Here is an 11,182-nt window from a genome sequence, read left to right on the forward strand (position 1 = left end):
TCAGAGATCATGCACCCATTGTACATGATGACTCTTCTTTATGAATCTACAGTGCATTCAATTAAATGGTCAATAACGGAAAACACTGGGAGGAATAACTAAGTAGTACACGTTTATTTGAGTATTGTACGTCAACTTTAATACATTTTTTTAAGTAATCGAGTACACAAAACATACTTACAGTTATTCAACAGCTGAAGCAACTTTTTAGATTCACAATTCTGTTGTGAACCTCTGTTCTGTTTTCACATAATAGGTTGGAATAATATATCTTTCAATCGTTTCTAAGATAAGTTTTCTAAAATGCACATTACACATTTTTGACATGTGACAAGCTACAAAATACAAAATACAGAATCTAAGAAGTGACCAGTGTCCAATTCAGAAGTCTCATGGTCACTGTGGTTTAAGATGTTAACTTATCAGAAGGTCGGTGGCTTGAATGCTCCTTGAGTGTTCTTTGGCATCTAAATAATGTCCTCTGGCAGGGTAGTGAACCATGAGTTGTTTCTGATGCATCCATCAGAGTGTGGGAATGTTAGGTTCAAAGCACTTAGGCACAGAAAAAGGTGCCTATGCAGATGAAGCTACAAAGCACTTGTAGCTACAAAGCACTTTGAGTATTCAAATTAACTAGAAAAGTGCTCTAATAGGTGCCAGTCCATTCGAGTTTTTATCTAAACTATTTATCAAATTATCTCAATTCAGTACAAGAGCAAAAATTAAGCAGGGAAAGTGCCAGGCCTTTGTGTTTTTTTCCAGCCCCTCTCATTTATCCGGTAATCATTTGGAAACGACCGGCCTCAACTAGACTAAAATTTCTAACTGCATATAAAGTAAGCAAAACCTGCTCCAACTTTAGCAGCTGAAACATGCAGTAAACATAGATTATTTTTTTAATTTTATATTTTTTAAGAGCATTTGTTGATAATATGCATTTTAATTATAGTAGGTATCATACTTCTATCAGATAGTTTCAGTAGTCATTTACACTGCTCATGCAATGAAGGTGGGACTTGTAACAGCTGATAAAAGGGCAACACTGGGCACAGTTTAGGGCTGACTGTTGTTATTATTGGCTCATCTCATTTCCAGAGGGAAGCTTTAATCTGACTCTTATGTCAACATGACTTGGCAGGAGTGGCTTTATGCCTGAACTTTTAGTCAATAGGTTGATTTAGTATTGGAATGAACACATATCAGTTTTTTTCTTCTTTTTTCTGTTTTAGATAAGTCTGACAGATTTCTCTTGAGTGAAACCAGGAGACATGACAAACAACATATATGTTAAAATGAGCTTGCAAATCATTAGACATTCAGTTGCTAAACAGAAGCAGATGAACAAGAACTGGACTTTGTCACTTTGACTTTCATTTTGTTAGGATTACTGATTACTCTTTTATTATTTTTTATGTTAATGTGTCACTTGACAGTATTTTTAGATGAAAACCTGGACAAACTAAGTGAGATTTTCTCAGAGTCCCTTTCAAAATGTAATGCTTAACTGCCCACTTCCTTTACTCTTTGCGTCCACCCCTCAGCTCTGGATGTGCAGGCAAGATGTTTTGTCTGTTAATCATCTCAGTGAAACACATGTCCACGGTGTAATTTGCTAGCCTGAAAGGATTTTTATTTCTTCTTTCTTGAGGCTACTAAAAGACTGCTAACATACCTTAACCCAACAAATGTCAGGCTTGCAGATTTTGGCATTCCTCTGTGGTGTGGCTGGGTTAGGAGCCACTATCGGTGCCACAGTGTCCAATGAATGGAGGGCCACCAGCCGGGCTTCCTCAGTCATCACAGCAACGTGGGTGCTCCAGGGTCTGTGGAACAACTGTGCTGGAAATGCCATTGGATCTCTGCACTGCAGACCACATCATACTATCTTACAGCTAGAAGGTTAGATCAGAAATCTTATATTTCCCAAACAGCCAGAACATCTATGTTTATGGTTAAATAACACATGCATTATGTTGATAATCTTTTTGAGCTATAAATTTATGGTAAGGTACAGTGTGGATACTGCGGAATTGCTTCTTTAAATAGTCTTGATGTGTGGTGACTAAGTGAAACAAATGTGTCACTTTTTGTCTATTGGCAAATCTATCAGCAAAGTCCTCAAAATTCTTTAAAAGGTGAAATTCAAAAATGTATTTGAATTTTTTTTTTTAATGGAATTTTGTAAGATATGCACTTTTTATTATTTTCTTTTTCATGGAAGCATGCATTCAGTATCTGTCACAGTAGATTATGTAACACAGTCTCTGAACTCTATCTTTTGTTATTTCTGTTGCTAACATTTTTTTAGCCACAAGTACAGTTGATTGATTTCCATTAAAATGGGCCCTTAATACAAAGCAATCAAACAGTTAATTCAATTGACAATTTGCATTTCAGAGACCGATTGTGGCAAATGTGTAAATGTGTAACCTCTTTGTAGGAAATGTCAAACTGGGTGTCTCTGGGGTCCAGGTACAGGGGAAATAACCCAAGACATGTAAGCACTAACAGGCGAGAAAGACAGAAAACGACAGCATAGGTCTAAAATAAGCATAAAATACTAAAATAACTAAAATGCTTTACTTTCTCACAATGGAAAGAAACAAAAAAAAATTCAAAGAAAATGCATTTAAGTTATGTCTATAACATACCAAAATTAATTATGTTTAATCCTTTTTTTTTGTTTGTTTGTTTGCCACATATTATCAGTATTACCAGTTTCATATTTATTTTTCCACATTCTACAAAATATCGACAAAAATAATCCCAGAAAGGATGGGTGGGAAAAAAACTCAAGGTCCCTCCATATGAAGGTGGGAGATACTAGTGTACAGCCACCAGGTGGAGCTGTAATTCACATACTGAATTCAGTTGGCCTTTGTCAAAGACACCCTGATCGCCCTTTTGTTCATCTCCTATAAACACATTTCTGTTGACTCAAGGGACATTCGTCTGAGGTAAGACATCAGAGAGAATGCCATGTTGTTAATAAGTTATCTAAATGCGGCTATTTTAAGTGCATGAGGAAGTGGTGGTAACTGTTGCCTATACTGTTCGTGACTTCCCAGTGCAAGGTGAAAAATATAAGGTATCTTTTAAAATGTTTGTTTGTATTTGTTCAATGAATTAAATTTTATTTATACAGCTCCAAATCACAACAACAGTCACCTCCCCACATAGCAGACAGGTCTGGCCTGGATCTGGTGTCAAGTCGGCACTGCGGGCTGACTTCTGGCATGGTAAGTGGTATGTCATCCAGATATGGGCCAGGCCTGGCGCAGATGGCACTGTTTATGTGATGGCATGCCACATCTGGCCCGCTTATGGTTTGGTTTATGTGGCCTAGGCTCATAGAAAACAGGTCTTCCCCAGATCTGGCATCAAGCTGGCACTTCTGACTGGCTGGTATCATGGAAGGGTGTATGTCCACCAGATGTGGGCCAGTTCTGGCAATGATGGCACTATTTATATTCCTATTTTCCTATTTTAGTTCGAAGACCCAAATGCCATGTTGCAATACTATACTGCTGTGGTAACCAACATTTCAAATGCAGGTTTGACAGGTTTGTGAGTGTACACTTTATCCAAAACCTAGTGAGAGTTTGCTCGCGTTTACCACTGGGTGGCTGTAGCTCAGGCGGTACAGCAGGTCACATACTAATCAGAAGGTTAGTGGTTTGATCCCTGGATCCTCCAGTCTCCATGTCAAGAGTGGGAATGTGCATGGAAGTAGTTAAGAAGTGCTCAGTTTAGAGAAAGTGTGTGATTGGGTGAATGAGCATGTTGTATAGAGCACTTTGAGTAATCTGAGAGAGTAGGAAAGTGCTATATAAGAATCAGTCCATTCATTGAGTTTTGTCATGTTACTTTTGCACTGTTGTGTTCTGGCACATGTTGTTATTACTTGGCTTGATTAAGGTACACATTAGGCTGACATCTGGGGCCAGAGCTGAAACTGTTCTGGGCCAGCACAGGGCCAGCAGTGTGTCTGCAACTGGCCTTGTGCTGGCCCATGTTTGGGCCACCTCTGGTAAACCAGATCTGGGCCACCAAAGGGACGTTATTCTTTGCGGTATGTGGGCCACGTGTAAGCACATTGTGTGGGCCAGATCCGGGCCATACCAATTTTGCTATGTGGGTCAAGGTTCTTTATATTGTAAGGTAGACCCTGAAATAATACATACAGAGAAAAACCCAACAATCATATCATCCGCTATGAGCAAGCACTTGGGCAACAGTGGGAAGGAAAAACTCCCTTTTAACAAGAAGAAACCTCCAGCAGAACCAGGCTCAGGGAGGGGTGGCCATCTGCCGTGACTAGCTGGGGTGAAGAGAGGAAGACAGGACAAAAGACATGCTGTGGAAGAGAGCCAGAGATCAATAATAACTAATACACCTGCCCTGCCCGACTCTGCGCAAACAATCCTGCTCTAAATATGTAAAAAAAAATTTACTATGTCGTCAATATTTTTACTTATTAATAAAACTATTTAAATAGTGCCCCTCGTGTCTACTGCAGTCCGCATAAAACACACACATACCTGCAGCTACCTAGAAACTGTGCTTGAGGATGTGTGCTAAGCTTAATTTTAAACCCTTTTGTGAGATCATCGCAGTTCAACTTTTCAGGACTCTCAGTCACCAACAGCAGGACTGCGAGTCACAGTGACGTGTACCGTGGGTGGAAAACACTATAAAGGACCACTGGCCACCTGTTGAAGTTTAAGGCCAAACTCCTCCCTTCCCAATATAACAGTTCACAACACATTAACTGTAATCACAGCCTATTCATTGAACCTACTTGTGCCAAGAGCCTAGCTACATTTTCAACAAGTCTCAGGGAAGCATTCGTCCATTTCAGGTCCCATCAATTTAACTGCCAGCCACAGTAAAGTGGAGGATTCTTCTCAGCATTATGAGCAGCATGTTTCAGGAGATTGTTGCCTTTTTTTTCTCTACCGCTGGGTGGATACTGGAGTCTTCTACCTTGCCGACTGACTACTGGAAGGTGTCTTCAGATGATGGATCAGTCATTACCACAGCTTCCTACTGGTCAAATCTTTGGAAGACCTGTGTGACTGATTCAACAGGAGTATCCAACTGCAAAGAATTTATCTCGATGCTGGCACTGGATGGTCAGCTGTTCTTATTATACACCTATCATTTATCTTGGATTTTACTAGTATGCTGGATTCATTTAAACCATAGGTCTCAACTTCTGTTTATTTATTGTTAGTGTGTGTATATATATGTTCGTATGCTTACTAATACCATAGTATATGATAGCATCTTAAGACTTTTCAAATGCTCTTTTAACCTAATTTTCTGTGTTTTTATTGATCCTTTCTCATTTTCCTTAATGTGCTTAAACCTCTGCTCTTTTTATCTTTAAATCATTTTTTGAAAATTCACGTTGAAGCTTATTGCTACATCGGAATAATTCAAACCCTAAAGCCAGTCTCCAACTCATTTACCGTCTAATATGTCAATGTTTAGCCTTAGTTCTCAGAACCTGAAAACAATAAAGAAGATTTACTGGGAACCTCAGGGAGTTTTGTTCACGGCTGACTAGTTTCAGTGGTTAGCTTCCAGGCTAATGTTTGCCTCGAAATTACATTTCAATGGCATTTTTTTCACCCAAAGAAGCAGACACACTAACACAAAGTAGCAGAAACCACTTAAGGTTACTCATGACAAATTGTTTTTCTTACTTTATGTGTTAAGTTGGCCACGAGGTCAGTAGCTCATTGACCTTGTGGTCCAGACCACAAAAAAGAAGCATAGTGCAAAAAGACTCCTGTGGTTGCATTTAAGTAGTAAGATTTTTGTTTTATGCCTGTAGGTTACCTCATAGCTTGCAGGGCACTCATGATTTCCGCCGTCATTCTGGGCTTTTTCGGCTCTATATTTGCCCTTGTGGGAATGAAGTGCACAAAAATTGGAGGATCTGACAAAAACAAAGCGAGGATTGCCTGTTTTGCCGGTGTGCATTTCATTCTTAGTGGTAAGTATAGATGAACCATTTGAGCAAGAGCACATTCAGCAGTTTAAGATAATTAACATTTCCCTTTTTACTCAGGCCTGTGCTCACTCTCATCCTGCTCCATCTATGCGCACCGGATAACATCAGAATTTTTTGATCCAATGTTTATCGCGCAAAAGTAAGGAGCATGTTTGCCCTACAGAGTCTTTTAATGTGGCTTGACTTAAACATTAAAGACATAAACATTATCATTAAATTTTACTGTTTGTCTCTAGGTATGAACTTGGAGCTGCTCTCTTTATTGGCTGGGGTGGATCTGTCCTCTGTATTCTCGGGGGCACCATGTTATGCTTCTCCATTGCAGGTTCTTTTACCAGTAGGTTAGTAAGTAAGACTTACGCATGAGCACATTTTACAGGCCACTGTTTGTTGAATTATAATGGTTTTTGGCATGTAAAAATTAAGCTATGTCTTTTTCTTTACAGCAAAAGAGAGGTAAACTATATCTACAGAGGCGCTGCCTCACATTCTCGTATCTCCTCCTACCCAAAAGGGCAGGCGAAGTCTGTAAATCAGAGGCTAACTCCAGACAACAGCACCTCCTCCAGGATCCAGCACTTTGATAAGAATGTTTATGTGTGACAAATGTGAATATACTTTTGGTTAAAGCCACGTTTGGGTACTAGAAGATATATTAATTGTTAATTATAGCACAGTCTGTGTGACTTTGTGGTGTTGGTCAAACAACAGTTGAATGTACTGATATTGATTCATATCTCACCAGGAAATCAGTGTCAAATCCTTACATGTTTTTTGAAGCTGGATCTTTTTTTCTTGTTTTTATGATACAGTTTACTCTCTGGACTTGGGGGGATCAATAAATCAAAAACATTTGGCCCACAACAGAGATTTCTAATCAAATGCTTGCATCATTTTCTATTTTTGGAGCTTTTTTATGGCGATGAGCACGTTCTATTTATGTACAAAATTGGATTTGTTGGTTATGTCTTTAGCTGTATGTAGCTTCTGCGTGTCTGTCATTAATCTGTAATGACCGCAATTAAAATGATGACAGACACCCATTTATCTTGTTGAATATGACGTAACCATAAACAACCTTTGTAGTGTACAAACTTGTAGAGGGTAAAAAAACATGTTGAAATGTTTGGTGAATTATGAGCATTCTTGGTTCCTTAGCACATTGCTGTGTTTAGTTAAAACATGTTAAAGTAAATACAACTAAGTTGCAGCAAATTCTGTGTCTGTGGGGGTTTTTTTATTTTTTGTTTTTTTTAAGTGATTACCTCAGGTCAACAGAGTATTATTATGAGCTATTCTGTTCTGTCATCTTCCCTTTCCTATTCAAATTATGTGCTAATATGCTTGAGAAACGAGCAAGGTGTAAACATGATGAAGCCTTTTAAGTACATCTAAATATTGCTACAGCAATAATCAATACAGTCGTTTGAAATATCTACAGGAGAAGGTATGATCCAAAAAGTTTACAGTAAACACAGCATGAAGTGGTACAGAGCCCTCATCAACACATGACACTTATGACGTAGTTAAATGGACACCCGGGCCACATTTTACTTGAATCTAGAGCAGTAGAACAGTTAGTGAGCCAGAGTAGACGTCAATAGATTTTCTTCTTCTAAGGTCAGCACAATCCATTAAACCTGCATTAGCAGGCTTCTTGATTTCCACAATGAGAAAACGTGTGATCCAAATATCTGGCTTCTTGATTTCATCGTTGGGATGGCTGTTTGTGCTCTGCACCATGGCAATGGACTATTGGAGGATTACCAAACTCGGAGGGCAAGGAGGCTCGTACATCATCAAAGTGGCCTGGTACTGGTCCAACCTGTGGAGCGACTGTTACACAGATTCTGCGGCTGTGACCAACTGTAGAGAATACCCAGTGCTCTGGAATGTTGCTTGTATGTTGCATTTGCCTCACCAATAATTTTTATATAGATTATGTACATGCAGTCAGGTGATCAGTCATTAGTAATTTTTTTAAGTCTCATTCTTCAAATAATTGTACTCCTGACTATAATTCTGTCTGTTAATCTGTCACTTTGAATAGTATCGCCTAGTTTTGCAATGCTATTGATTAACAAGTAGAGCATGCTGTTGTTCTGGATCCATATTAAAAGTTGCGTTGACTTTGCACCAGTTCCTAAAAGTGATACTATAACTCATTTGAGAAAAAAAGGTCAGATATTTGGGAATTTATAGAAACGTCTATAAAATACCCTGCAGACTTGCTTTAATATACTTAACCTTTATTTGCTAATGCTAACTTTGAATATATAAAAAATAAGAGCTTTCTCAGTGAGCTCACTTTATGACTTGGCTCTGATTTTGTTAAACTTCCAATTCTGGCGACAGTGGCAGCTGATCATAAAAGTTTACCTACACCCAATTTTTTTTGTAAACATATATTTATTGGATTTTGTATTCATAAATATCCAACACTTTAAATTTCTTGAACATATGGCAGTAAGAAAGCAATAAAAACACAAGACACTAAAAAAAAGAAATAGCCCCCCCAAAAAAGCAACTAAACTGAAACAAACAAAAGACCAACAAACAAATAAAACAACAACCAAGAACAAAATAGAAAATAAAAACAGATCAGGTTACGGTATACATTCCCAAATTTAGTTACATATTTTCCATTACCTTACTCTCTCGCCACCTTCTCAACTTCCCCATTTTTTAATAGATCCAGAAACATCTTCCAAATGTCAAAAAATTCTGAAGATCTTTTCCTAAATACACAGGTCAGTTTCTCAAGAACTAAACTTGATGTTACATTGTTTATCCATTAACCAATGGTTAAACAATGGCCCCCCATTAACCAAAGAGGGGCCACCAACAATTCTTCCAGCATACTGCACTACACCATTTGGCCTGGAGTAAGTAAAGGTCAACCATCTTCCTCTCTGTATGAGCGAAATTACAGTCATCTGGATAAATGCCTAAAATACAGACCTTAAGACTTAACACTATATTTTAACACTGAGCACCAAAACTTTTGAATCTTTTACGTACACCCAAATTAAGGTGTTTCCATATTCCTTAAGTCAGTTGATTGAAGGTCATGGTCTCCCCATGACCATGTATCAGATAGGCAGAAGAAAATGGATGGTTGGATGGATTCAACAAAATATATAATGTACCCTGATGGGTTTAAAAATATTCTTATTGCGTCTATAAATTCAATCTTCAAATATTCTGGACTTTATGAAGACTGCTAAAGAATACTTAAAAGAGATCATCTTTTGTACAATATTCTTCAACCATATCCAAAAGAGGGATTTATTCATATTTTTATTGATTCTCAGATTCAATGAAACAAAAAGACTTGGTGCAGCATTATGTCATCCAAGCATCGCCAAGCATCTGCTGATTGAATCTTTACAAATCTGAGAAAACATTGCAGAAACCATTGTAGATCACAATCTCTGCACTGCATAGCTGTTTTTATAGCTGTTTTATTTATACTGGTCTGATTTGATTCTCATATCAACCCCTTGTTGTTTATTATTTTTTCTCATTTTCTCCTTTCTGAACTCTTTTTGATTTGAACAGATTACGTGCAGGCAGTGAGAGGATTGCTAATGTGCGGGTTAACTATTGGATTCTTTGCTGTAGTGTGCTGCTTTGTCGGGATGGAGTGCACTTACATCGGCGGATCTGACAAAACCAAGGACAAAGTGCTCTTCGCGGGAGCAGTGCTTCATTTTGTTGGTGGTAAGCTTTGAACATACGCCGTGCTTCTCTCTGTAAATGTTTTGCCATCATTTTTTTTCCTCTGTTCACCGAAACCTCTTCACGCAGGTATGTCAGACATTGCTGCCTACTGCTTATACATCAACAGAATTGCCAGGACAGCTTTTGCTCAAAAGGTCGCATCAGGAGTTTTGCGGTACTGCTTTTTCCACTCCATACACCATTTTACATCAAATCTTTTCAAATTATAGACATATCTGCTATAAATTTTGCAGTAACTTATATTATTTAAATGATAGCATGATTTTCTCCTCGTCCTTTCACTTCTTCCAGATATGAATTAGGATCTCCAGTTTTTCTAGGATTGGCAGGAGGCTTTTTCATCCTAGTCGGGGCTGTTCTTTATGCTGTGACAGTGTATAAAGTAATCCGCAGAAAAAGGTGCCTAAATTATTCCACTTTAATCCCTTTTCTTGTCTCTACTACCACTACATCATATAATTAACATCATCAATGTTTTGAATTTTACAGCAGAGTAGTACAAGCCTGTGATGCTCACACGTACATGGCGCCTCCATCCAGAGGAAGAACCATTTATTCCGGATACTACAAACCCTCCAAGCTGTATGGGTCTAACTATATGGGCTCAGGACGATCAAGCGCCCAACTTTCAAAGCTTCAGGCAACACCAACGAAACCCTCAGACAGAGATGCATTTGTCTAGTTGGTCTGTTTTAACTCAAACAGACACTGCAATAGTTCAACTTGTAGATAGGAGGAAAGTAATTTTTTGTCATGTTTTGTTTCCTTTAGATCACTTCATACTCAGTCATATTCACCTCGTGAATAAAACAGATGTGCAGTCTTAGTCTTGTGTTTGTACCAGTGGTTGTCATAGTCTTGTGTTTACACTTATGTTATAATTGCTGTGATTTAACCAAAAGCATTTTCTGTCATTAAGAATCTCACTGAAACACCTATGACGATGAACAGATGTATATATCAATTAATATATCAATATCACTTTGATCACCACCACACTGCTCAGTTTAAACCTTCGATAAAGATGTCCAATATTTTATTGGCAAAATCACACCTTTATAAAGATATTAGTGCAATTATTATGCATTTCATCCAAAGAAATGAGTCTTCTCCTTGTTTTATGTGTAAAGTAACAACTCAATGGTGCACAAAACTAAAACTATTCTCGTCGGGAGACTGAGTATCAACAACAGCCACGCTGATGGAAATGATCTTTCCAAAACAAACAGGTGCAGTCTGAGGCATAACATGTTATGGTGTTCTCTTGTAGTTGTGTGTCTGTGTTTAAGTGTGTATAAAGGGGACTTGGAGAATTTAAAAAAAACAAAACAGATGAACGATAGATAAACCTGTGTATTTATACAGAGGTCAACACATGAAAAGTGGCACTGTACAAGATTTTAAACTTTATTTTGA

General features: G+C 38.1%; 2 protein-coding genes across 3 annotated transcripts; both read left to right on the top strand.

Annotated features, from left to right (window-relative positions):
- The first annotated feature begins 1,586 nt into the window (after window positions 1–1,586).
- On the top strand, window positions 1,587–7,177 carry LOC113007911 (claudin-10-like). 2 transcript variants are annotated; one of them, XM_026144964.1, is made up of 5 exons: window positions 1,587–1,899; window positions 5,843–6,004; window positions 6,080–6,161; window positions 6,259–6,363; window positions 6,469–7,177. In XM_026144964.1, the coding sequence occupies exons 1-5, from the start codon at window positions 1,686–1,688 to the stop codon at window positions 6,623–6,625; spliced, it is 720 nt and encodes a 239-aa protein (XP_026000749.1). In that variant the 5' UTR covers window positions 1,587–1,685; the 3' UTR covers window positions 6,626–7,177. The 2 variants fall into 2 exon arrangements, with proteins under 2 accessions (XP_026000749.1, XP_026000748.1); XM_026144963.1 differs by lacking the exon at window positions 1,587–1,899 and adding an exon at window positions 4,393–5,135.
- A 427-nt stretch (window positions 7,178–7,604) lies between these two features.
- cldn10l2 (claudin 10-like 2) lies at window positions 7,605–11,182 on the top strand. The gene is made up of 5 exons (XM_026145428.1): window positions 7,605–7,923; window positions 9,584–9,745; window positions 9,833–9,920; window positions 10,058–10,165; window positions 10,256–11,182. Exons 1-5 carry the CDS (start codon window positions 7,692–7,694, stop codon window positions 10,446–10,448), a joined length of 783 nt encoding a protein of 260 aa, XP_026001213.1. The 5' UTR covers window positions 7,605–7,691; the 3' UTR covers window positions 10,449–11,182.

This window comes from Astatotilapia calliptera, chromosome 16 (genome assembly GCF_900246225.1).
Source record: "Astatotilapia calliptera chromosome 16, fAstCal1.2, whole genome shotgun sequence".
Lineage (NCBI taxonomy): Eukaryota > Metazoa > Chordata > Actinopteri > Cichliformes > Cichlidae > Astatotilapia > Astatotilapia calliptera.

Bases quoted from the DNA above. Each gene is read 5' to 3' on its own strand.
- LOC113007911 (XM_026144963.1), top strand. From the start codon at position 4,916: ATGAGCAGCATGTTTCAGGAGATTGTTGCCTTTTTTTTCTCTACCGCT. The intron at 5,136-5,842 runs GTCAGCTGTTCT...TTATGCCTGTAG, and splicing joins CTCGATGCTGGCACTGGATG to GTTACCTCATAGCTTGCAGG. The intron at 6,005-6,079 runs GTAAGTATAGAT...CTTTTTACTCAG, and splicing joins TGTGCATTTCATTCTTAGTG to GCCTGTGCTCACTCTCATCC.
- cldn10l2 (XM_026145428.1), top strand. From the start codon at position 7,692: ATGAGAAAACGTGTGATCCAAATATCTGGCTTCTTGATTTCATCGTTG. The intron at 7,924-9,583 runs GTATGTTGCATT...TGATTTGAACAG, and splicing joins AGTGCTCTGGAATGTTGCTT to ATTACGTGCAGGCAGTGAGA. The intron at 9,921-10,057 runs GTACTGCTTTTT...CACTTCTTCCAG, and splicing joins GTCGCATCAGGAGTTTTGCG to ATATGAATTAGGATCTCCAG.